Source organism: Egretta garzetta, unplaced genomic scaffold (assembly GCF_000687185.1).
Source record: "Egretta garzetta isolate BGI_Z169 unplaced genomic scaffold, ASM68718v1 scaffold561, whole genome shotgun sequence".
NCBI classification, from domain to species: domain Eukaryota; kingdom Metazoa; phylum Chordata; class Aves; order Pelecaniformes; family Ardeidae; genus Egretta; species Egretta garzetta.
The window spans coordinates 699862-726013 of NW_009258760.1; the positions used below are offsets into that span (position 1 = coordinate 699862).

Genomic DNA, 26152 nt, shown 5'->3' on the forward strand with positions numbered 1-26152 from the left:
ACAGCCACATTATGGACCAAGTATATGGGAATATATGTAGATAGAAAGGAAAGCGTTCCAATTAAATATATTAGTTCAAGCACCACGTCAAAATATCCCAGATAAAAACAGAAAAGAAGGATACATGATTTAGCCTCTAGAAGCAATGTAATTCTGCTCAGCTGAAGTAAATTTAGCCCTGGATAAATCAGAGACAACTTGTTTGTGTTTCTAAATACTGTCTATTAGGTTTTGCTTATATCTAGTCTTTTTCCCTCTTAGCCAAATGGTCTCCCAAGTGCTCGGCATCCTTTGAGACAAAACAGTTCTGTTTATCTTTCTGGCCCTACTGTTCTAGGGCCACAGGATCTCCTACTTGACGTTCTGGTATCTGACCAAATTCTCCACCCTTATTCTCAGACACTTGAGGGATCAGTTTACACCATCTTCTCCACTGGCTTAAGACACCATCAAGGATGGCTTTTGCTTGCTCTTGCACCAACTGGGTTCATTCGCTGTCCAGTCATGTATTGAATGAAGCACATTGCTTTATAGGCTGTAGAAACACCACCAAGTTTGAAATACCATCACTTGAAGATTTCCTCATCCTCGATTTTGGCAAGCCCTGCTTCTGTTTTCAGCAACTCAACACAGACTGCTTATTCATGGGCAGAGCTGTCATAAGTTCATGCCAAAGGGACTTGGATTCTGTTGCTCAGCCTTCTCCCAAGGTTGTTTTGGTTTGTTTTTTTTTTTTTTCCCCAAACAGGTAAGCCTATCCAATTCCTTCAGCTCAGGGCCTAAACTTGAAAGCCTTGGTATCCTTGCTTATCTTTGTGGCCGCCAGCAGAAGTAGGCATCTCTTTTGAAGTTAGGATTAACCCTTTGCTTTAGCCTTGAGACAATCAGTAGAAATTATAAGTAGGAGCAAAATACATACATATAGAAGTAGATTGTATGCATTCACACTTAGACACATATCACCTAAATCTAAAAGGCAAATTCTCAAATCAGAGGATCAGTTTAGCATGATCTTTTTCATTCACAGAGAAAAACTGCTCATGTTCTCTCTGAAGTAATTGGACCAGTTTGTGCCTGTCTGATAAAGTCCACGAAATCGTGTTTCTCCTTCTCTGTGTCCTCTTAAGCAGTTTTTTAAAATCACCTGGCTCCTTTGAGGCCCGCTGACTTAGATTCCTCGCTGAGAGATAGCATCTGGTAACTGAAGCTTGCTATTGTCTTAGCCCAGGGATTGCCCTCTGGCTTGATTTAATTCTAAGGGACGAATCAAGTCCTGATTAAATAATGTGACTCCAAATGCCTTCAGATTGCCTTTAGTTGAGAAACAAGCAAAATTTTAACCTGTTCCTCCAGCTAGGAACAGGGAAACCAAAAATATTAACATTTTCTTGCAAGCTGCTGAGATGCTGTTTCCTCTCAGTTCACAACTCAGGCTTTGCCTCTCTTAGGTCATTTATTTATACATCTGTGGCCTCCCGTGTAAGCAGCTTCTCAAAAAGATTTGGTCCTAAAATACAATAGCGAGCCTAAGAAAATACTGTAAATTATGGAAAGTTAGCAGCCTTGTTTGTGGTGTACGTGTGAAGTAAAACATCTCTGTGCGGTTTCCATGGGAAAGCTCTTGTTTTTTGCTTAAATAGGCATTCAAGTGTACATAAATGGAGTCTTTAAAGAACATGCAGACTCTAAGCCTGGGATTTTATGAAGGAATACTGTAAATAAAGCTTGTTTGTTTGTACAAATTAAGTTCAGTTCTTACACGCACTCTGGCCCAATTTCTCTCTGACCCAATGCTGCTCTCTAGATTTAGGTTATACTTCAGGGAGAGCAAGTCAGGACTCAGTTTACTCTTTTATCCTACATAAATCCACCTACTCATCATTAAAAATAGCAGGAGGATGGAAAACTGGTATCACAATAAAAAGTTGTTCCGAGGCTTCATATTCTTTTCTCAAGGTGGCTGATAAAACTGGTTTCTGAATAACATTGTCCCTGGCCATTCACCGGCTTTTGCTGAATGCGGTGTTCAATTTTACATACCCCTCCCGGCTCTGGAAGGGTGAAAGCTTAAAGGGCTCAAGTGCTCTCAACTCTATATTGGCTGTTGCTCTGCCATAAGGTCAAGTGCAGCTTAAGATTATATGCAGACACATCTTGTGGGAGCTACATATGTATCAGCGGCACGGCTGCGGCTATGGGTCGTGCTCAGCGCAGGCGTGCTATGGTTAGAAAGCGTCAGGCTGGTGCGCTGGGCCATCGCGTTATCAGCCCCATCAATAACTTTTCCTTGAATATCTTGAAATTAGAAAACGTGTATCCTGTGAAGATGCTAGTTGCTATTTGGCTGAAATGGTTGCTTTAAGGTTTAATGTTCCCTGGTAAGGACAGGAAGTACAACTTTTGGTCTAATAAAAAAGATATTTGGAAAAAGGGGACAATTTTTGTGTTGCTGATTAGACAAACTCAGTTGTAATGTGTCAAAGACTTGCTGTCGTATTCAGTATATTTTGAGTGTCCTAATGTTTTTTTTTATATTGACATTAAACAGTTTTTCAACTCATCCGTTTGTTTTTTTTTTTATTTTCAAGTCAGAAGTCTTTCACATTTTAGGCAGAATGTCTACTACTGCATTTTGCACTTTTAAAGTAACAGGTTTTTCTATTTCTTGAAACTTTTGTTTTCTGCCTATGTTACCTTGAATCTCACCATAAAGTTTATATGTAAACATTGCACCTTTTTTACAATCTTCTCTTCTTGATAGGTGTAATTAAGGTAATAAATAATTTGTTGTTATTTGGTTTGTATTTCAGTGTTTTTCCTGCTTACTTGTAAAAGTAGCAAACTCTATTTTCATGTGTTACTTGATTTTTCATGCACGTTAGGCATCTTCAGATCGTAGATCTCCAAAACCCAACTTCTTTACGTTCACATATACTCTCCTCAGAAAGCTTTTTTTCTTGGCTGTCTGTCCCTGCCTCTGCCCCATGTGGCCTTAAACTTAACAAGGAATTTAGAAAAACAAGAGTAAGGATCAGAAGCACAAAACGTAAGGACATCATCCTTCCCTATGTGGTTTTGTCTTTGTCTCAACCTTTGCAAGGCTCGGAGGATTCTTTTTGGAGAAGAGCAGTGGTGTAGGTACAAACTAGAGGGGTGAGGTGCTGAACTGGGTCGCTTGTTTAATTCGTTGGTTTTCGATAGTCTCACATCAGAAACTGAACAAAAATGATTTCCTCGCCTGAAATCTAGTAAGGCTGACATTTTGTTGCTGCTGGCGGGCTCTTTTTCAGAACACAAAAGGGCCAATACGCTGTGACAGCCATAGCGAGAAGAGATGTGGTGACCCAGCCGTGTGAAGCTTACAAAGAAGTTAATTTGATTTTATAGATCATTAAATCAAAACTCTGATTTTCTGTGGGAGTGTCAGCTGATCAAAATTAGACATGAAAAGTAGAAAGGCAAATAGAAAAAATTATGTTTTGTTAAAATACTTAATGATTGCATTTGTCCTTGTAACATGTTCTACAGTTGATTTACCAGCAAACCTTAATAACAAAATTATTTTGATTGTAAGAGATCATAGACAGAATAGATACAGCTTTTAATTAGAATTTTCCCAGCATATTGGGGATTTTTTTTTTACATTGTTCCTCTGCATACGCTGCAGAGTACAGTGCATACACATGGTAGTCGCACTTCTTGAGTCATATTTTTCATGTACTTTTCTTTAAATGTCTCCTTGGATAATTAAGTCTGACTCTTAAGTTATGGTATGTTAGTTTCTGACAGGTGCCTGCCAGGGATCTTCAGTGCTGTCATGCATTATATGGATTTCAGCCAAGACAGAAGGGCCTGGGTATTTGTTTCTGGTCACTTCTCATTAAAGCTTTGACTGTGGGAAAAGAAAAACAACTATTTAAAGATGAGGAGTATAGGTGCTATAGGAAGTTCATAGAAATAAAATCTGTTAGGCAACTAGTTTTTCTGTGTTTTTATATAGACATTATGTATACGTGTGAACTGTACATATGTGCGTTTCGATAGATAGTAAATATTCTTTCTGCAAAAAAGGATTCTCTCGTATTGACAAGATAAATGCACAGAAGAGATTGGAGGAGTTGGCTTGGTAGCAGTGGAATATAATAGCACTTTGCTGGAAGACAACTGCTTTGTAGGAATTAAAGGCTAGAATTTAATGTAGGTGGTTCTTAGATAACCAGGGTTAGGTGCTGCTATAGAAATACTGTGATAAACTGTCTGATCTGGCTTCATTAAGAACTCCATTATACATTTATCAAAGCTGCTAGATCTATATTAGAGCATAGAATTATAGTTAGGAACTGATGAAAAAAATGTCCTCTGTTGCTTGAGAGACAAGGGTCGAGAGAAATCTGTGGGTTTGGAAGGAGCTGAGGTTTAATAGCCCAGATAAATACTGTTGCTCGATCAATTACAAACTAAACAGCTAAGTAAAAAGAGTAGGTGAGCTCCATGGTCTTGTCTTTTGGGTAATATTTGTAATTGCTCTGTTAAACGCAAAGAACAGTCATACTAAGTCAAACTCGACATTCATTTAGCCCAGTATCATGTCTCTATCAATAGGCAGTAGCCATGGCAGAGCATGTAGTCATATTTTCCTGGCATGTTCTACCATCTTCAAGGATTTCTGTATCCAGAATTGGTATGTTTCTGTTCAGTAGCCCTACCTAGCTTTCCTTCTGCTTGATTGCTTTTTGAACCCACATCATAACATCACAAAATTCTGTGGCAGGGGTTTGCACAGATATGTGTGGTGTGAAGAACAAGTTTTGTCGGCTTTTTGCATTGCTACCTCCTGCTAGCTCCAGTTGTTACCCCCTAGCTCTTGTATGAAAAGAGGCAACAAATAATTAATCCACTGATCCCCTCCATAACCTTTGTGATCTTATGGACCTCTTGATGTCTCTTCTGTCACCTTTTCTCTTGCTCTGCTCACTCCTTCCTTCTACAGAACCTTTCTATGTTCTGATTGCCCTTGTCCTGCTTCTTTATCCCTTTACTGTTTCTGTGCTATTCTTTCTGAGACAGGGAACTGCATGTAACCCGTGATACAGTCACCAGGCACTGATATGGCAATGTAGTGATATTACACAGAATCACAGAATCACAAGGGTTGGAAGGGACCTCAGGAGATCATCTCGTCCAACCCTCCTGCTAAAGCAGGTTCACCTAGAGCAGGTTGCACAGGACATCATCCAGGCGGGCTTTGAGTATCTCCAGAGAAGGAGACTCCACAGCCCCCCTGGGCAGCCTGTTCCAGTGCTCTGTCACCCTCAAAGAAAAGAAGTTTTTTCCTCATATTCAACTGAAACCTCTTATGTTTCAGCTTGTGCCCATTAGCCCTTGTCCTGTCGCTGGGCACTTGCCTGGCTTACTCTTTATTCTGGTGCTAATAAAGTCTGATTTGGTGTTCTGTGTACAACTGAAGGTTACACTGACATTTTAGCACCAAGATCTCCTTACTATCTGTTTTTCAGAGCCTGTGTTTTCTGTGTATGTAAAATTTCTCACATCTCTCTCTCTCGTGTTTGTCAATATTGACTTTTCACCTGGTATTTTATCTCCCAGTCTCCCAGTGCTGCAAGAACCGTCTCATAATTGTTCCTTGTAATTGTGCCTCATTTTTCCTTCCCTAAATTGTTAGCATTAGCAAACTTTGCCATCTTCTTTTGCTCACTTTCACAGATCATGTAGGAATATGTTGAACAACACAGGTCAAAACACCCATTTCTGTGCAGCTCTCGGGTCACTTCACCCTTATAGTAATTGTCATTCATTCCTATCTTTTTTTTCTTATCTTGACCTGCTATTTATCCACTCATGGATCTTTTCTCCTGCTGTGGTAATTCAGTTTTTTAAATGCCTTTGAAAAACCTTCTCAGATGCCTATAGGAAAGACGAGGAGTGTGTGTCACTTGAATCTTTCTTGTCCACGTGGTTTTGGTACCTTAATAAAATAAGAGATTTGTGCAGCATAAGTTTGACTCCTGCCCTACCTATCGTATAAGTCCAACAGTTGTGGGCTTTGTATGAATTTATGGTTTCTTATAACAGTCTCTACCAATTTGTAAGGTACAGGCATGAGATTTACTGGTCCACAGTTCCTTCTATCCTCCCAGACCTTTTTTAATTGACATCACACTTCTCTGGTACCAAGCTGTTTTAAGCAGGAGGTTACAAGCTATTTAAGAGTTTAACTTTCTCACACTTGAGTTTCTCTAGAACTTGGGTGTGAATATCATCTGGGCCTGCTGATTTGCTTGTGTGTGTTTTGTTGATTTGTTCGTTACCTTTTTGGCTGACATCTCTGGCGTGAATCAGATCTTTCAGTACATCCCTTGTAAAGCAGGGTTCTGGTATGGCAGCCTCTTTAAGTACCTTCATGGTGAACTTGAATGCAAAAATAGCTTCAATTATTCTCTGTGACTTCATTTCTTCTGAGCATTCTTTTTACTTTTTGACCAGCTTTTGTACCTTTTGACAAGTTTTTATCTGGAGGGCCACAGCTAATTTGTTCCTCAAATTAATTTTTGATCTGCATTACTCTGCTTTTACATATGGGTTTTAAGATTTTATTCCTGTCTGTTTTCCCCTTTTGGAGAGGTCTCTGACTGAGAATTTCCTCTTGCTTCTAATAGGAAATATGTATCTTTTAAATAGCAAAGAGAAATAACATCTTTAATATGTTTTATATAATCACAGATGCATGGCATCTCATCCCTTTCCTTCTGACTGGTTTGTCCTCATGAATATCCAGGGAGGTTTCTTTTATGTTTTGGTATGTTGCCTTCGGCCTCAGTTGATAAGCGATCTGGCAAAGCAAAGCGGATGGCATGATGAAATCAGTACTTTCACCTGCAAGCAAACTTTGTTTTCAGGGATGCTGGTTGTCAGACTTACTGTGGATGCATCTGTGGTGTAACCCTTCATTTCTGCCTCTGAAGTACAATTAAGGGATTCAACAATCTCATAAAGATCATTCAAATTCTACTATTAATTCTGTGATCTCCTTTCCTCTTGAATCTCTACACTTGTCTTTCCTTACAACCCCCACTCCTGAATCTGTTTTTGCCCAATCTTTTCTGCTTTCTCCTACTTCTTATATCGTCCTTACTTCCCCCCGCCTCCTTATTTCACTGCATTCTTCACCCTGCCTTTTATACTTAGAAGAGGCTCCTGGTTGCATCTTGTCTGGCATTGACTCTCTCCTTCAAATCTACTAAATAATTTGCTAAATAATTGCTCTCCAACAATAGAGTTCAGTGTGCACTTATGTAGCCTAGATAGGAGGAAATAGTAAGTGTCTTGAATAAACAGTATGTCTTTAAGAAGTTAACCTTTACCTGGAGTGGAAAAATATGGCTATGGCACTTCAGCAAATAGGAAAAATAAAGCAGGCTTGTCACACTGTAGCTCATAGGACTGGAAATTTCCTGCCAGTTAGCACTGTATTTAAAAAGACTGTATGAAGATTGAATTTTTCCATGATGGCCTTGGAATATCATTCTCATGATCCACTGGTAAGGAAGTGGAGTGACCGTGCTCTGACAGAGATATTCCAGTGCCCCCTTTGCAGACACCCGCTACCCTGGCACTGAGTAATCCCCAAGGGGAAAATGGAAGTTAAGAAAGCAGAAGCAAGATTTGCTATGATCTAAGACCACAAGCCTTCATCTGACTGAAGCAAGTCTATTTATGTACGTTGTGGAGAAGGTGAAGGAAGTGAAGTGTTTATCTCTTGAACTGGCAAGCAGAAGGCATTGATAAAACTCTTTCAAAACAAGAGGTTCATTTTGCTATGTGTGCTTTGGGACACTTAGAGCTACTATGTCTGTGCAGTACGCCCTTGTAAATCCCCTAATTTCTGTATCAGAAACCTGTGAGAGAAAAAATCCCAGAATCTTGATTTCCAGATGATTCAAAAAAGTTGCTTGCACAGTTACTAGCCTTGGTCTATATGCACTGATTATGTCCAATAGCTGTAATTTTTATCTGTAATTGTCAGTAACAGTCCATGCATTTGGGAGCACGTATATTCTTGGAACCAAAGTTACCATCTTTTGCAAAGTGATGACCCTTCTTATACTGCTGCTTTAAAATAAACATTAATTGCCAGCCTACATAATGATCTACAGTCCTGGCTCCACAGCAGTTCCCTAGAACTCCCTTCCTTTATGTTTTGCCTTTAGTCAGGTTGTTATATTTATGGTTGTTTCGTGATTTGAACAGATTGTCAAGATTCGTTTTGCTTTATGGTAAGTTGGGCAGCAAAGTAGTCTTAATTTTTACAGCAGAGCTACGTTGAATTCTTGACTTTATTTATAAAATCAATTGATATCATAGATTTTTTGGAACAGACACACAAATGTATAACCAAATGAAAATTTAATTTTTATTTCTGTTTGCTTCATATGGAGTAAAGCCACCTGTTGTTTCTGCAATCAGCAAACCATTGAAAAACATGTCTAAATATAACCATTTCTTGTACCTTTCTGTGTGACTCGAATCAGAAATGCTAATAACTCCCAACAAGAACTTCTGGAGGAAAAAGACGTTGTTAGTAAAATACAGAAAACAGCTTTTGGACATGAGCAAACTTTAATGTTTAAACTTCAGACGTGTACTTAGTTTCACTAGTTCTCCTACTTCAATTTCCTGTTATGGTTTTGGTAGCACATGTTTTGTTTTGTTTGTAATTTTGGAGATGATTTTCTGTCGTGTGACTGAGGTGAAGGCAGTCGTATTTCTTAAAAATGCATTCTGTATTATGAACTGAGCTGAAGGCAGTCGTATTTCTTAAAAATGCATTCTGATGGCTGCCCACTGCAGACCTTCAGCTCTCTTGATGCTCAGTGACTGTCCTGCCCATCATCCTGGCTGCCCAGTCAATGCCATGTGTAGCCTGGAAGGCAGAAGTGGGCAGGGGAGGTTTACTAAACTCCGTGTAGGTAGATCACAGCGAAAGGAGGTAGAGAGGTAGAAATATTAGAAGAGGAAGAAGAGATTATGTGATGAATTTGCTTGGCACACAGAAAAAAAAATTGCTAGCAGCATAATGGCGTTGTGCACTGGCTCCTTTGTACATTTGTGTGTTCAGCCAGTTACAGTAGGAGTAATTTAAGAACTATTGTCTTCCTGTTGTATAAACACTTCAGATGTTTGCTTGGCATCGCCAGTTTTGGAGATGTGTAAAATGGAGAGCTGTGTAGACATTGTGTTTCACATAAAAGCAAAATATTTGCTGTAGATAAAGCTGCCTAGTAAGGAAATTATAAACCACATCCCAAAGAGCATACCATCAAGAAGCTTAGGTTAGAAACATGAATATGTGCCAAGTATCGTTATTATATTTGAAGCGATAAAGAAATCCTGGAAGATAGCTTTATCATTCTGCTGCTGTGCTTGGATAAGTTTTAGTGATGTTTGGATTTGAACAGTGGTTTAGAAATGCTGCTGCCTCCTGAATGCCTAGCGCATGCCATAATAGTCCTGATTTTCATTAGCTCCTGAGCCTTTGCCACTTGGCGCCCGGCCACGTTGTGGGCCTGCCTGCTACTGCCTGGTTCCAGCCATGCAACTGAACATTAGAGTGCTGAGAACTCTTTGTCCCTTCAGTTGTTGCAGTATCTTAGATCTGGAGAGGATGATAATTTGTTTTAACAATCGTTTTCTCCTACTAGAGGTGTCGTAAAATGTGTGGCATAGAATTAATCTCCTGTTACCCCCATAGTTATCCCAGAGCAAGAGACTGGGTTATTCTGCTCTGCAGTGAGTGCTTGTGTATCTTCAGCCTGGCAGGGAATGCTGTGGAAGTGCCTGTGAATAAACAGACAACACGGTTCGCCCAATGGAAATATGTTTTTCATGCATTATATATAGTAAAAATAGCAAAGAGGTTTAAATGTCTCCCATCTGAATTCAAAAGGAAAAAACTATGCCTTGAACGTTGGCATGAGGCCTATTAAAAGAATGGGCTCTCAGTAGGTTTCCACACTTCTGCATTCAGCCCTTGTTAAATGCAAGGCGTAGAGATGCAGGAGGAGGGTATAACCACCTGTTAAGGACCCAGTGAGCGCTCATGGAATATGACCTAAACATATACCCACTTTTGGAATTAATGTAACAATTTATTAACTTAAGTTCCTTTTCTTAATTAGTACTAATTGTGTTGTATTAGATAGCTCCTGACAAATGGAATTTAAAAAGAAAGCATTTACCTAAAAAAAAAAAAGGAGGGTTGGCATCTTTGATTTTGTCCTGTTATAAACAAACAGCAAATCCTAGAGAGTTTGGAGAGTTATGGTAAATATCTTCTACACAGGAGATGCATTATTAGGGGTTCCATGAAGCAAACCAGCTGGCTGTGCCTGTGTAGTCATGGGAGGACAAATCCTCTTGTCTGGCACCCAAAAGGGATTGTTGTAGGTGTTCAATATTTTCAAAACAAGTTTTCATTGTGTCAAAACAAGTTGCAACAGGAACATAAAAATACAAAGGCACGCTATATGTGTAGGTATGCCCCATGCAAAAATATTTTGTACTTCAAAAAGTGAATAGCCAGGTGATGCTGATAAAGCCTGGAGAAGCTCTTTTACAATTCTAATATGGCTATGCTGTTGAAATAATTTATATAACACTATTTCATTGCAAAGTGTCAGCATAATAATACTAGTCTGTGAGGAATAGGTCAAAGACCTCAAGAAGCCTCAGGCTGTCCTTTACTCTGACCTGCAACCTTCTCAGTTCCTATTTTCACTTAATTTAATTGGAAGAGGGGAGAACGTTGCTATTCTAGCTAATTTATGAAGATCAGTCATCTCTGAAGTGGATTTTTTTCTGTCAGGATTCTGTGGATTTGAAGAAACTTGTAGATGTCTTGCAGCAGATTCTTTAGGGTGCAGAAGGAAAGAAATGTGGGATGCAAAAATGATGCAATTCCTAGAGTTGCAACTCCTCTAAAAGCAATGGACAGCACTTGGGGCAAATGCCTGGGATTCTCAGCTGTGTCTAATACAGCTGAAATGGGTACGGTTCAGTCCTCACCTCAGTCCTGGGTTAAATAAGTGTTTGCAGCATATTCAAACCTAAACTCACTGTTAAACCTACTGGACAATTCAGACGACAGAGGACTGCTGAGGAGAAGGGTGTCCTGGCTACAGACCCTACTCCAGAAGACTCGAAAAGGTTACGTAGAACTATTCAGAGATCCCCATCACTACAGGAGTGCTTGGCCCAGTCATATATATTACCTTCAAAAGGCTGAGGAAAAGAACCCCAGATTTTCCTGTATGCCTTGCCTAGACTAGCCGAAAAGGGATGTGTTTGTCAAATATACTAGCTACTATGAATACACTAAGGTTGTTCTACAATTACAGCCTAATATTTTCGGAATTAAACCATAGTCACAGTAGATACTAAAACATTTTACAAGAATGAATTAGAATATTGCAATAATGGGTAGTATTTAAGAATAAAGTTTTTTTCTCAAAGCCAATAGTAGGAAAAATCCAAGCGCAATAACCTGAGTCTGTCTTCTGATGAGAAGGAACACGATACATGCACTTGATACAGTGAGAAAAAGTAATGATGGCCCATGTGCCTTTGTGAAAGGATCAAGATTTCACCTTAAGGGCTTTCATTTGCCAGGAAAGAATGTGCAAGGGCAGAATACTCTGTGCTGGTAGTAGACATGTTGCTATGCAGCTAAGCCTGTACTTGATGTGGACCATTAGGATTACTTCATCCCCTTCCTTTTCCTCAATTCATCGCTTGATGGAAAAGACACTTGAAACTCCCACATCTTGAGCTGAAACACATAAAATCTATGAGTGCAAATAGGGCTAGCGTGGATTAATTTGAGATCAGCGTGCTGAAAATCTTGGTTCTCTTGAACCGAGGCGTTTAAGGGGAATCTATTTTGTGAACAACTTAGGAAGATGATTCATCACCCCATGATGAATGTCCTAGTCCCAGACACAAAAAGCAGAAATCTCATTGGTACGGCATTTTGTATGCTTTTTTCCTCACGGAGTTTGAATCTCTGTGTTCTGCTCCAGATTTCCCACATGAAGATTTTAAGAGAAATAGAAACACCTACACAACTCTTCTAACTTTATTACACAATGAGCGGTAACTGGAACACCATTGTATAGTTGGCTATAGCACCAGTCAAGCAAAAGCAATAGCAGAAAACAAGTGCGTTACAGTTTTAGAATGCTTTCACCATAAATATATGTGAAGTGTTTGAGGGGAGATCGCAGCTACGTAATTTAAAATCTTTGCAGATTTTCAGCATAAGAATCTGAAGGCAAAAGGCATCATCAAATTGGTCAATGCAGATTTTTTACCAACTACATTTTAAAAACCCAGCACTAATTTATACTGGAAAAAACATTACAATTAGAATGGAATTTCACAAAAGCACGTGAATTCTGAGTCAAGTATGTTTTAAGCACTGCAAACCCACACCCTAGGATTTAGACCTATATGGGCTTCTGGAGAACTTGTACTACAGTCAGTTATTTATATCACTAGAAAACATGTAAACAATGAGTGATCCAATTCTACCTTCTTTTAGATACTTACCATTTGCAATAATAAGGTGAAGGAAAGATAAGTGCTTTACTCTCAGCAGATGTCCTTGAGCGTAGCACCTGAAATTCAATGTACCGTATCAAGTGTATATAGTGGTTAACTACAGCAAAATGTGTTGTTTTCTGGAGTGCTGACAAAAAATTTCCATAGAAACCCCATAACTTGCTACCTTGAACTTGGAAAATGACCATTTGAGGGAACAAAACAAATAGACAAAAAACAATAGATTCTTACGGTAAGAGACTCAACAAAGAGTTAGACATGTGCCTGTATGCGTATGAAGATTGGCACCCACTCTAAGCTGAAAAGAAAGCAACTCTTTAAACACTGTTTAAGCTAAGATCTAAACCATTACGAGAAGGATGCAGAGCCATTGTACTCAACACTCAGGTAAAGAGTATCTGTGGACTTTGTACAAACCAGTTTCTGTGTACTTGAAGGAGCATTTTATGTGGTTCTTCTGAGCTTGGTGTAAGGTCAGTGTGACACAGACCCACCAAGAACATGGTAGAGTAAAGCAGGGGAAAGAAGGAACTCCATCTTTCCCAGAAAGCAGAAAAAGCATTAATCAAAACCTGATTTCTGCCATGTGACACAGCCTAGAGAAACCATAGATCAGATTAGGTTTATGCATTTTCAATGTAATTCAACAGGTACCCAAATTACTGATTTATATTTTTTTAATAATAGTTCTCTAGAGCTGAAAAGCATATCTAGTGGATGTAAAGATAATAATTTCAGAACACTGCTGAGATACTTGAAAGTATCATGTGGCAAAGTGTCTGAAACAAAAAATTGAGAGATTTTTACGTGAATTCCTGTGGTGTAGTACGGATCAAAGTTATTGCAAATTTGTGTAATTGGTTTATGTGAATAGCATATGAGAAACGAATCTTTTTCGAAAGTTCATATTTCCATTCATGGTTTCTCTGTGCCTGTACGTGCAGGATGATGGGAGTATGAGTGTTTCTACCGATTTAAAACCTTTCTGAAAGAAATAGTATTCCATGTCAAAAAGGCCCTTGCCATCCAGTCTGTAGCAGAGTATTGTCCTTCAGAAAATTTTGTATTTTATGTAATCCATTGTGACATATGTCCATGTCATGGTCCTATTGTGTGGAAACGTGTACGCTTTGACCTCAGTGCCAGTTGGTTGGTAGATGAAACTTACTCACTTGGCCAGTAACTGGTGCTTGTTCTGTTCCTCCTTACTAGTAATCTCCGCAGTGGACAAAAAAAGTCAGAATTTCCATTTCACAGGAAACTCGAATATTTTAACATATGGTTTTGTCCCAGACTTCAGATGAAAGGATAAAGTTCTGAAAAAAATTTTGCTTGGAACATGTGGAAAAAAATGGAGTTAATGGGACAGTATAATTTATTTGCTAGCCGTAGCACTGTGCCTCTTGGAAGCAGAAATTGTAATGATTTATCCCATCATTCTTCATGGACTGGGTCCTTTGAAGAGATTACTTCTGTTTATACTTACGACTCCTGTGATGCACTAGGACCTTGTCTGTGTGACTAGATACATCATCTCTGAGATACTGGACCGCAAATAAGCAGGCTAATATCAAACTCATTGTTTAGGCTCAGTTCTGCAAACCAGAACATCTCTTCTCAGGTCAACCCAAACCAAAGTACCTTATTCTTTTCCTTCATTTCCTGATGAAAACTCAGTAGCATTTCCACAGAAATACACACAACTGGGTAAAAATGTAATTTTCCATTGAAAAAGTCATGTGATTTAAAAAAAAAAAGAAATTCCAACAAGCTCTAATAATGAGTAATGTCTTAGCTGCCTGTTCTACTCCTTCATATATACCGAAAATAAGTCTTGTTACTTTTATACGCTAACACTTGCCATTCCCTCCCTGTGTGCAGTGCTCATTAATATCAAAAAAATTTCACCTCCCTTCTCCTACTTCCCCATCTTTCCTCTTCAGTCTGTTAAATATGCTGTAGCTGATACAGTCCTATCAAGAATATCGTGCTTTTGGATCTATTTGCAGGGTCATTTTTGTTTTGGTTTGGGGTGGGGGGTAATGTATTTTGTGTGTGTATGTGTGATGAACCATAATTATCCAAATGGTTTTTCCAAAATTTCTTTAATCTCAGATACCTAGGATGTGTGGGAGAGTGGCAAAAATGGAGGAACATATCCTGGGCAAACATTTGGTACTGTACATTTGCTTCAGTCTGGACAAGACCATAAATGATAAGGGCAAACTTAAGCATGTACTTTAAAGTATGGAAAGAAAAAAGTAGACATTTACAAATTATGAAGTACTAATGGAATTTTTTGTAGCGTATGGAACCATCTCCAAGAGGTTCATGTGAACTACCAGTGAAATAACATCCTCTTTGAAATAGTACATCTGATCAGAACATAGGGAGGTGTTAGATTTAGTTTTGCAGCAAAGGATGCAAGCTCTACTGCAGGGATCAGAATAAGGATGCTGGTGTAGATAAAGATGGTGTGGGAGGGTGTATGTGGTATCAGAAGCATTCGTTCTGGAATTTACCTAACAGAAAAGTCATTGAAATATAATGCAGTAAGTGTGGTTTTAATACAAAGCACAGAAATGCTGTAAGGGAGGTGCTTCAGGAAAGAAATAAAATGTAGGAAAATATTTTTGCTTATATCCCATGTAATGATTTTTACAATTTAGGAAGAGGGAAGTTTGACAATTATCAAGTCAGTGAGAAGAGCATGTGCATGGAAGAAGAGTCTGCAGAGAAGCTATCAAAGGGGAAGGGAGAAGCTACTCAAAAGAAGCAAGGACAGGAAACGTAATTAAATATTAGGACAGATAATGCAAGGAGAAATAAAAGGATGATAGATCCTGGCATTGACAATGTGGCAAGTTCTATTCCTTGGGCTAGCAAAATGACGTAGAGCTGACCAGGACATACGTAGACTACAATTTCAAATGTATGCTATAAACACACAAACACAAAAATGGCATTCAGCTCAGATGACAGGGATACCTTCTCAGCTGGTTCATGTATGCGCGTGTGCCAGGATGAACAATCACTTTTGTGGGCATAATGATGAGGGCTTTCTGAACTTTGATTCAATAAATCAGAGTGTGTTCTCTAAATACACAGCACAATCTGTGTATGCGATAAAATGCGTGTGCTGGTTTTGCTGCTTTTCTTTTCCATTTCTGGGCTTGGCTCCTCAGTCCAGAAATGCTTTTACTTTCTACCGCTCTGTTAACCTTTGGATGGCACCTCGTGTGTGTTTACAGCTTTTGTACAAAAGTTGACTGCAGCTATCTGTTAATTAATTTGCCAGCCACAACTTCACAAAGAGATGGGAGGGTTCTCTTTTGTGATCTTGCAACGTTTTTAGATGTGAGGAGGTATGATGGGTGCTCAGTGACTGCCAAAACTTAGACCTGAATTATGAAATACATATCTACATATCATGATTGTGAAGGTGATCAGTATATGTTTGCTTCAGGAGGTGTACCAGCAGAGAGAGCAGTAACGTAATGAACATAAATGCAGCTATTCTCACTTTGGATTTTTTGGTTTGGTTTTTTTTATGGTGGGGAGAACAGGAAGCGAAATAGAAATTTATAAAGACCAGTGTTACGAACAGAAAACAAAATTTTTTTTTTTTTAAAAAAAAAAGTAGAGAAAGTGAAAGTTTGGTGCAGAACATAGTAGAATGATGAAGCAGCTTGTAACATAACTTGCGAATTAAGAGTATCATTGGGACACAAAATATGTTTAGTACATGGTTGAGTATTTCAGTGCAATAAAGGTACAGTTCACTCAATTTTGGATACTTAGGTTCAGCTCATTTTACAGATTTATGAGTCACTCGATTCTTTGTAAAGAAGATATACTAAGATCCAAAATACACAAAGCACATCTTAATTTATAGAATAATGTTCTGACTTTAAGAGTCTAAGGAAGAGGAATTATGGTTCATCCAAAGTGTTAGTATTTATTCATTATGTCTGATGTAAACTACTGCCATTGACAATGACTCTGTGGCACCAAGGTTTCTGTAAGGAGACAGATAAAGAGCTTATCTCCTGCATGTGTTCTGACTTCTTTTCACGATTTTCCTGCTCCATTGACCTGTCTGCCTTTGGTACCATATGTGAAGCTTAGAATCGTAGAATCATAGAATCATTTAGGTTGGAAAAGACTTTTAGGATCATCAAGTCCAACCGTTAACCTAACCCTGCCATCCCACCACTAAACCATGTCCCTAAGCATCTCGTCTACCCGGCTTTTAAATACCTCTGGGGATGGTGACTCGACCGCTTCCCGGGGCAGCCCATTCCAATGCTTGACAACCCTTTTGGTGAAAAAATACCTAAATCTCCCCAGGCGCAACTTGAGGCCATTTCCTCTCATCCTATCGCCCATTACCAGGGAGAAGAGACCGACCCCCACCTCACTACAACCTCCTTTCAGGTAGTTGTAGAGAGCAATAAGGTATCCCCTCAGCCTCAAAGCTTCCTTCAACATGGGAGGAAAAAAAAAAACAACCAACTTTTTATCCCAGAAACATGGTGAACATCAATTGCATCAAAAAATTCCAGTTACAAAATGGTGCAGGCAGTGGCGTAGCCACACCAGTGGCTCATCTAAGTGTTTCTCACTTTTATAGCCATTCAAAGGCTTACTTTCCAATGCATAATACAGTTTATCTCTGGAGCTTTGCACTGGATAAAACATGAATGGTTCATCAGGCTCTTCTGACAGTGTCAGGTTACTGATGTTGACCACGTTAAGAGGTTAGCGGTGAGGACACTGAAGAAAGAAGTACTGCTGGGTCTAGAAAGCTGAAGCGTAGAGATCTGCTGCATACTAAAAACTCGTAAGAAAAACACTTTATGAAAACATTTAAGAAGACATTTATGAGATCTAAAAATGGGCTGAGCATGGTAACATTGTGCTTCTCTGTTAAACCCTGGCTACACATGCACACACCATGTTCTAAGTTTACTCCTTCCTAACCATGTGTTTTCTTTTTTTCAATAGGGCATATTTCAAAACGTTTGTCCCCCAGTTCCAGGAGGCAGCATTTGCTAATGGGAAGCTTTAGGCAGCCTTGAGCACGGAGATGATACCAGACAGATCCTTCAGCCTGCGCTTGTCAGCCCACAAGAAGAATGCCTGGAAATGGCTTGGACTGTCTCGATAGGTGCTTTCTTGCCTCTGAAATGTTTTTGGTAGCTTCGGTTTTTGTCAGATTTCTGAAACAAAGACCTCAGTAGCATGCTTAAAACTGAATATTTGGTATTCGTCTTGTCCCTTTGCCTGTGCCACCACCATTCCTTTATGTATCCACTGGATTAAATTTAAAAGGGCGTGTTTTGATGTGATAACTTTTTCTTGTGCCACCAACATCCTGTATGTTCTGCCTTGTTTCCTTGTCTTCAGATGGAGTAAATTGGATATTTTTTTCCCACAGAAATGCTACGTAATTTGTATATTTAGTTAACATTTCCAGCTTATCCTAAGAAAATACAAAACTGCCGTCTATACCAGGAAAAACTAACGGACTGTACAGTGCCATATTCTGCCTTGGAGGTTTGCATCTCACTGTGGTTGTTATTCTCACAGGTATGGATATGAGTTGCACAGTTCACTTCTCAGTGCCTTTCAAGTTGGTCTGATATTAATATGGCAGGGTGTTAGAGGGTTTTTTTCAATATTTTAGTTGAAAGCTCATCTTATATGAAATGCTATGCTTTTATGCTTTGTTTTTATTTCCAGTTGTACAATTTTGGTGTTTTTCTAATGAACTCCCCTTGCCATTACGAAAACGTTCTGCTTCTTTAGCACCAATGCACAAGGAACTAGTTATATAAATGAGTATAACAAAATAAAGCTCTTTCATAGACTTGTAATTTTTGCAAGAAAGATAAATACTGCTAAGAAGCAAACTTTCAACAATGGAATGAATGATGTCCTGGAAAATAACTGACGAAATAATGTAGGGCTATAGGTATTGAGCTTAATGCTTAAGTTCAACATGTCTTCTCAGAAATAATTTTAAGTGTATATAACTGGAAACATTACCTCCCCTAATTCTGAAATGCCAAATGCAAAATTCCACCTATTCATCCTTTCTTTCTCGCTTGTGTCGGGTGCACCGGTTGGGGCTAACTGTCACCATGTCACTTCCCAAATTAATTTGTAAATAGACCAGGGACTTTCCAGTAAGGAATAAAATTAACAGTGTATGTTGCTTATAAACGGCATATGGAAAATGTGCCCTACTTCTGTAAAATATAAGGAACTAAATGAATAGTATGCAGATGACACAGTGGCACTGGAAAACATTTCATTTGAAATTATTCACTATACCACCACTATCTGCTTATGCAATGAAATCTCATCAAATTACTTAATTGGCAGCGTTCTCCTACCCTTTCTAAAACCTGTAATTTTACATTAAAAATAGTGTTTTCCAGGGGAATGTCCACCTAGGAAATGCAGATGGGTTTTGAGCAGTGAAGCTTAATAATTAAGAATTATTCAAATAATTTGGCTGTAGAAACTACAGGTATTTTTAGCTAGTTTATAGGCAAAATTTTAGTTTATGTTTAATACTGAAGTTCTTGGCTGGAACTTAAGCTGCAAATTCAGAATCCTTATTGCAGACCTACAGAGGAGGAGGCATATTCTGTCCTGTGACCCACCCTGTTGTGACTCTCGATGCATTATCTGAGGGCTGTAAACAGCTCCAAAGGTCTGAGCCTGAATTCCCTCGGTGGAGGCATTGCATTAGGCTTTTGCATGCAAACCAAGACTTACAGCAGATGTGGAGGGTAATGGTTTTACGTGAGTAGCAAAACCCTAACTGAACAACCTTAAATGGCTGAAAACAGGCGTTGTTTGGCATACTGGGATGATCTCACGTCTGCATTTCTTCAGGTAGAAGTCAGCACCGCTCATGCATACTCAAGAATAAGCTACCTCTTGTGAATGGGGTGGGAGAAGGAGGATGGCTAATGAAAAAGATTTGTTCTCATAGTGTTCAAAATCTGATCGAAACAATCTCTAGCATCTTCAAAAGGTCAAAACAAAACCTGCAAGTTGCATCAGTAGATTCCCGGAATCTTACATTTTATAACCTTTTGTTTGATTCTGTGTTGTAGTGTTTGCCCCATGGATGCAGTGTTTGCTTTATATACCTGGTTGTCCAAATGGCATCAGTATTTTTTTTTTTATTATTTTTTTCAGAAGGAGGTCCACTCTTCAGAATTAGTACACGTTTTCAACCAAAAATATGCCCTTCACTTCAGTGCTAGTAATCTTTGACAAAGGACTACTTTATTATTAAAGGACTGAGAGTTTTAGAAGCCATGTAAGAAAAGACCTTGAGGATCTAAAAAACCTAAACCAGCAGTTCGTTCTGTTGAATTCAGTAGTTTCACCAACTTTTCACTAGCATATATAGAAACGAACTGATGGTTTCAGACTAATTTTACGTTGTGCTGCAAGTGGTAGTATTTAAAAAAAAAAAAAAAGGAAAGAAAAAGGTAGAAAAGTTGAGAAACTGAACTGTTTGTGTTTAAGATAAAGTCTGCAAGCCTATCACTTTTCAGATTAGCAGAAAAGGCATTTTTCTTACACTTAATGAACATTTTATTTCAAAGCCACCCTGCACTCTTTGAGCTGCACAGTATTTTATGGAGCCCTTCCTGATAGTTCTCTGAAGAATGTATTGAGGATGTTAGCACTACAAAGGGGGTATTGGGAGGAAAAACATGGAAATGAGTGAACCCTTTCCAGAAGAAGGATTACTGTATAAATACTACATTGGAAAAGAGTTAGTTTGAGTAATTTTATATTGAATCAAGTATGCATTGAAGACATGTTAGCCACAAAAGATGTAATCTAATAAATTGGAGTTATTTCTGTTATCTCCCGTTTTATGATAATATCCATTGTGGCCAGTTCAATGGCAATGAGACTTTCAGCGCTTTCTTTCCTGTTGTGTGATACATGCAATTAAAATGACCAGTCAGATTTCGGCTAGTTTCTTTGGTTTATGAGAACCACAAAACATAGGAGAAAAATAGCAAAGTTACGAACATACTGAAAAGCCTAAATTCTACTCCGTCGTAATTTTGATTGAAAGAATGCCGTAAGTCTCTAGTTACTAAGCCCCATTAGTGTACAATCTTCCAAAGGTCCTTACAGTGCAAACTTGCTTAAAGGCAAAAAAAGCCTTTATTCATCTGCATATGTAATCCACTGTGCGAGAATTAATACCAAATCTTTCGGACTCAAAGTTTGACTTTTTGTGAACTTGCTGGAAAGACTGGACAAACAGCTGGAAGAATAAATAAAAGCTAACTGTATCATACATAGTTTGGCCTTCATCGATCACTCTGTTGTGCTGGTCATCACTTTGTTGATCAGCACGTTTCATTTGCTGAATCGGCAACGTTTTCAGTATCATCCGTGTCCTTGAACATCCTCCCATTCATATATGAAGTAGACTTGACTCATTTTTTGAGAAGAAATCATTGCTAGAATTAGCACGGATCTCCTACGCATTGCTAGACCCTCACTGGGTATGTTTCTATGTGTGTTTCCTTCCTCTCATCCTGTCTGGCACTTGCACCAATAAGCATCTCTGGTGAATCAGTCAGGAGACGGGATTTAGCAATGAAGCGCAGTACCTTAAGTCTTACTTCAGGTGGTTTTACACAAAGAGACTTCTTACCTAGGAAAGAGGGGAATAGGTTTGGTTAGCCTCTGTCAAGCAGTGCCTCCTAATACAAGGCTGGGGGTGTAGTAAATGTCAAAAACCTGTTTAAGTGGTGAGCAGAGACTGCTGCGTGGACATCCTCCTGCTCCCATGTCAGTAGCCTTAAAACAGGAGAAGCAGCAGGCAATAGAAACCCGCGGCAGCTTGTGAGGGTCACCCCCGCAGGTCTGAAATACGTTTCTAATACCACGTCTACGCGGCAGCAGTACGTGTAGATGAAGGGGTAGTGTCCTCTGTCTGTGGAGAAGGGGAGTTTCTCACCTTTCCAGCTTTGTGAGAAAGGCGTGCTGCGAGAAGGTAATCGGCTTGGGACACAGCTTCTGACCACGACTGTTAATTACAGGGTGCTGTCCCTGCCCTGGGAAGCAAATGAAGTCTGTGACCAAACTTGACTGCCAGTGAATGCTCTTCCCTTAAATTACTTATGTCTCTATAATTGATGTATTGTAACGCTCATTAAACCTAAAGCTTACACTGTTTCTTACTTCTCAAATGTTACTGAAAATCCCTTAAGTCATCTCCTTTTCAGTTTCTCTTTTCAGGTGTCTGTAATGTTCTGGGACAATTTTGTTTCATCCTTACTAGTTACTGTATTTTTTGCAGCTTTGAGGTTTATGTTTTAACAAGGCAACCAGTAGTTGTTCCAAGTGTGTGTCTGCATCATATGGACCTACATTAAATATGGAATGATTTGATGTAAAAATAACCAGTCTTATTGTAGAAGCTGGTTTTTATTTATTAAGCTAAGTATTGTATTCTCCACAACAGAATAATCGTGAGAAAATACTCTGTTGTAACCCAGAACGGAGAAGATACTCATGGTGATGGCATTGGATATGTGTTCTGCACCAAATCTTGGTTTAATTTGCATCTTAGCATCAGCAAGGGGGAAAGTGTATTCTCCTTTTCTGAAGGAAGCCTGCACCTAAATAAACCATTGATCAGGCTATATCTTTTCCTGTTTGTACATTCAGACAATAGGGTTCGTCCCTATGGGCACAGCCAGTAAAAGTCTGAACAATGTACATCAACAGTACAGGTTTCGGTAATTTTTTTTTTTTTTTAACTGACTTCGATAGATTCAGAGAATTCTTTCAAACTTTGCACTGGGGGAAGGTAAACACTACAAATAACAGAAACATGCAAGTAACTTTAGCTATGTAAGAAGACCGGCAGTCTAATATTCTACAAGAACTCAAGGGTTCTGCTATATATTTCTAAGCATGTGGCTTGAAAAGCCATGGCGTGTAGGTGATTTTAGTGCTGCTTTTCCTATTCTATTCCCTGTCTTACATTTGAAAGCTCAATTCTTGGTTCCAAGGCACTGCACAAACACCATTTTGTTAAAATGGTAGTTACCAAGCAAAAAGGCAGGGGGGAAACTGGGATCAGCTGCTGAAAATAGGTCTTAAATCATCACGAAATGAACAAAGGAAGCAAGGTTTGGCGGCTGCCCTGCCACTTGCTGAGTCTACAATATGGGCCTTCAAATGTGTCCCCAGTGCAAATTAAAAAAAATACAGGAGGTTTTTCTTTCGGCGCTAAAGAATAAATACAGTTTTAAACAACAGGAAGTAAAGCAAGCATTTAATTGTGGGCATGAAAAGCGAAATACACACTAGAAGTCTAACGTTATTTGTGCCTACAGCTCCCCGCGTTTCTCCTGTCACCAGAGAGGGTGAGGAATTGACGCCTCGTGCTGCAGCTGCCCATGGTGAAAATTGATCCTTGGGGTGCTCCGTGTTTTCATCAAACTCCATTTAAACCCTAATGATGCTTTTTCTATCCCTGAGGATGGCAACATGGTACCAGGGAAAAACAAATCTTAGGCTATCAGGGGTTTCTGTTCCACTGCTGCTCCATTTCAAGCCCTTGATTTGGGTGGGGCGAGTACTCTGTAAGCCATCAAGCCTGCCAGCAAACAGGGTACATTTTATTTCCTCGGTGTTTATTTGAAATGATTCAAGCTGATTATAATTTGACATCTTGTTTCCTTTATTCCACTGTCCCTTTCGGCCAAAGTTTTTTAGTAGTTGTTTAAAAATCAGAGCCGTTGAGGTTATTTGTGCCTTTTGAAGGGGCTGTGGCACTGGTATGAGAGTAGCAGCTCGAGGTTGGAGCTGTGCATTTCTTCCCTGAACTGCACGGTCAGCAGCAGTCCAAGCACCGCGCACCCCTCCCAGCAAACCTCCCTTGAACTTGGTCTGACAGGATGACAACCAGGAGTGACAAAAGCTCTGACCTTTTTTTTTGCCTTTCCTCAGAGGGCTAGCGAAACGGCCTTGGCTGGCTCAGTCGCTGTACGTAGCCTCCTCCACTACCCAGGTCCCCCTCCCGTGAGATCCCGGCTGCAGAAGGTAACAGGCTTTGGCTGCTCATCAGCTGGGGCGAGGTTCATTTTTGTACCCAACAGAGGAGCTGTGCCAGCAGGGAATGCCACCCTGCTGCTGCTGAAGCCGGGCATTTCCTCTTAACGCCTTGATAGGAAAGGCAGCTGCAAAATCCAGCTGCAACTCAAGTACAGCCCAGCTAAGGGTGGTTTCTTGTGTGCTTTGGCCAACCGAGCCTGCTCTCTACTCGTTCTACCGGAGAGCAGACACTGCAGAAAACTTTCTCCTTGCATCACCAGCCCTAGAGGCACCGAAAAAGTTCAGGGACCATCAGCAATCAGCTTCCCATCTGAACTTTTCCATCCTCATTACGAGAAGGGGCAGCAAAATGTCCAAATACAAATCTGTATTCTAGAAACAGCTTGTTTCTTACATTTCTTCAGTTCTGTGGCTTGTTTCAGTGGTTGTTTTATTACCGTGCTCTGGCAAAAAAGATACTGTAGCATGCCGCATTCACTAGACTTTCTGCGCTCGTCTCCCTGTCCCTTGTATCCAGTAGGTGCTGTGTCTCAACATCTCTGTTTGCCTCTGGACCACAGGGGTGCTCTCAGGCTGCCCACAGGTGAACCAGGAAAGAGGATGGCATCTTCTAGTCTCGGCAAGAAAGAGGTGAGTGGGTGAAGGAGTTCATGCTGTGAGAATTGGGCTCGTCTTCTTTAGAGCACCCACAGCATTAGTAGCCAAGAAGAAATAACAGCTTCTGTCTAATGGGGTCAGATAGCTAAATGGAGCAGTTTCCGCACGGTGGTGGCTGGTATAATTATACGCTGGGCCGTGGCGTGTCTGGTCCTAATAGCACCCGGGACTCTTGTGAGTGACTCAGCCGCTGCTTGAGGCTAATTATGGGCAGGTTGCATGAAAAACCCCCGCAACTGGATCCTGCCTTCCTCTTTTCCAGTGGATGGATGTTCAGCACCGCCACAGGTTGCTCATGCAAAGCTGGGTAAATGCCTGCGCATGAGGAAAAGGCTTTTCAAAGCAAGGCTGCAAACAACTCTCGGAGGTGCCTGGTTCTGTCAGGACATCGCTTGGTCGACTCCGATTCTCTGTCTGGCATTAGCTGGTGCTGGGGTACTTCATAAGAGAGATTCCAAAATAATCTAACCACTTGGTTTGTCGCGCTCGTTATGGATGTCAGGAGTATTTCTTCTGTGTTTGTAATGGCCATTTTGTTGAATTAAGCATTATTGTTTTTACGATGGTCTGGAAGTGGATTGTGGGATTATTTGGCCCTTTGTAAAACCGGACCACTGTGATATACTCTGGCAAAAGGGTCCCCGCATTAGCTCTACTGTGTGAAGTGTTGTCTATCATTTCTGCTCCAGAGATGCCTTGGAGCAGGCTCAAGAACAGGTCGTATGCTTAAAGTCAGCTCAGAGAAAATTCTCAGGGGGTGCTGGAGGTTACCAGCATCACTTAACGCATTATTTGTGTAGACCCCATCTTGGCTAAGAAAAATTTCTACTGATTTTAAAGCATATATGGGAAAGACACATCAGAAATAGATACCTATGTCTAGCATTATATACACAGGATTAGGGGAACTGCAAGAACCTGTTGAAATGGATTTGCGGGGAGTTTCATGGCTCCTTCCTTCAGGCCCTGTTGGATTATGCTTATGGGGAAGACTTTTATCAAAAATTCTTCCTCCAGAAGTGACGCCATCAAAAGGACAAATCTCCATGATACCAGGGCAGAGAGCATTCCCACCAAGAGGGGACAGTCCAGCAGTGGAAGAGGTGCGCCCGTAGGTCAGGACATCTCCCTGGAGATTTATGAGACATGAGCAAGCAAAGCCATGGCGGTCCTAATCTAGTAGCTGGTGATAGTCCTGATTCAAGCAACAAGTTGGACTGAATGATCTGCAGACATATCTCTCAGGCGACTTGGATGTGGTTTTACTATATTTTTTTAAAACTTGGGCTTCAGATCTAAGCACAGCCAAACACAACCTGATATTACCTATCTTTAAAGACTGTTCAGAGGCAATAGCACGTGGAAACAAAATGAAGAGCAAAAGTGGTGAGATTTCAAACGTTTGCTGTTTCTAACCATTTTCAGATCTTAGAAATGCAAAGACATCAATTCAGTACTTTTTCAGTCATTGGTGGTAGTAGGGACAGCTGCAGAAATGCAGCTGATGTCTCTACAGCACGGTGCTCTTAGGTAACTGCCTAAGCTAATTCTGAGCAGAGTAGCTGGAGTACTTGAAGCACTACAGACGTGTTGCATCATCCCTTCATTTTTATGAAAGGTACCTTGATGTTGCCTTGAAGAAAAACCGTGTTTGGATATGAAAGTAGGCTGGGCATCTGGAGCCAATGCTCCCTGTGTACAAACAAGATGCTTCTTCAGGGAGGAGCTAGGGCTG

General features: G+C 40.0%; 1 protein-coding gene across 1 annotated transcript in view; it reads left to right on the forward strand.

Annotated features, from left to right (window-relative positions):
- BABAM2 (BRISC and BRCA1 A complex member 2) overlaps positions 1 to 21561 on the forward strand; it is a 177192-nt gene extending 155631 nt beyond the window's left edge. The window contains exon 12 of the mRNA XM_009649301.2: positions 17644 to 21561. Within this exon, the coding sequence (XP_009647596.1) occupies positions 17644 to 17707 (64 nt within the window). The 3' untranslated portion in view covers positions 17708 to 21561. The remainder of the gene's footprint in view (positions 1 to 17643) is intronic.
- The last annotated feature ends 4591 nt before the right edge of the window (positions 21562 to 26152 follow it).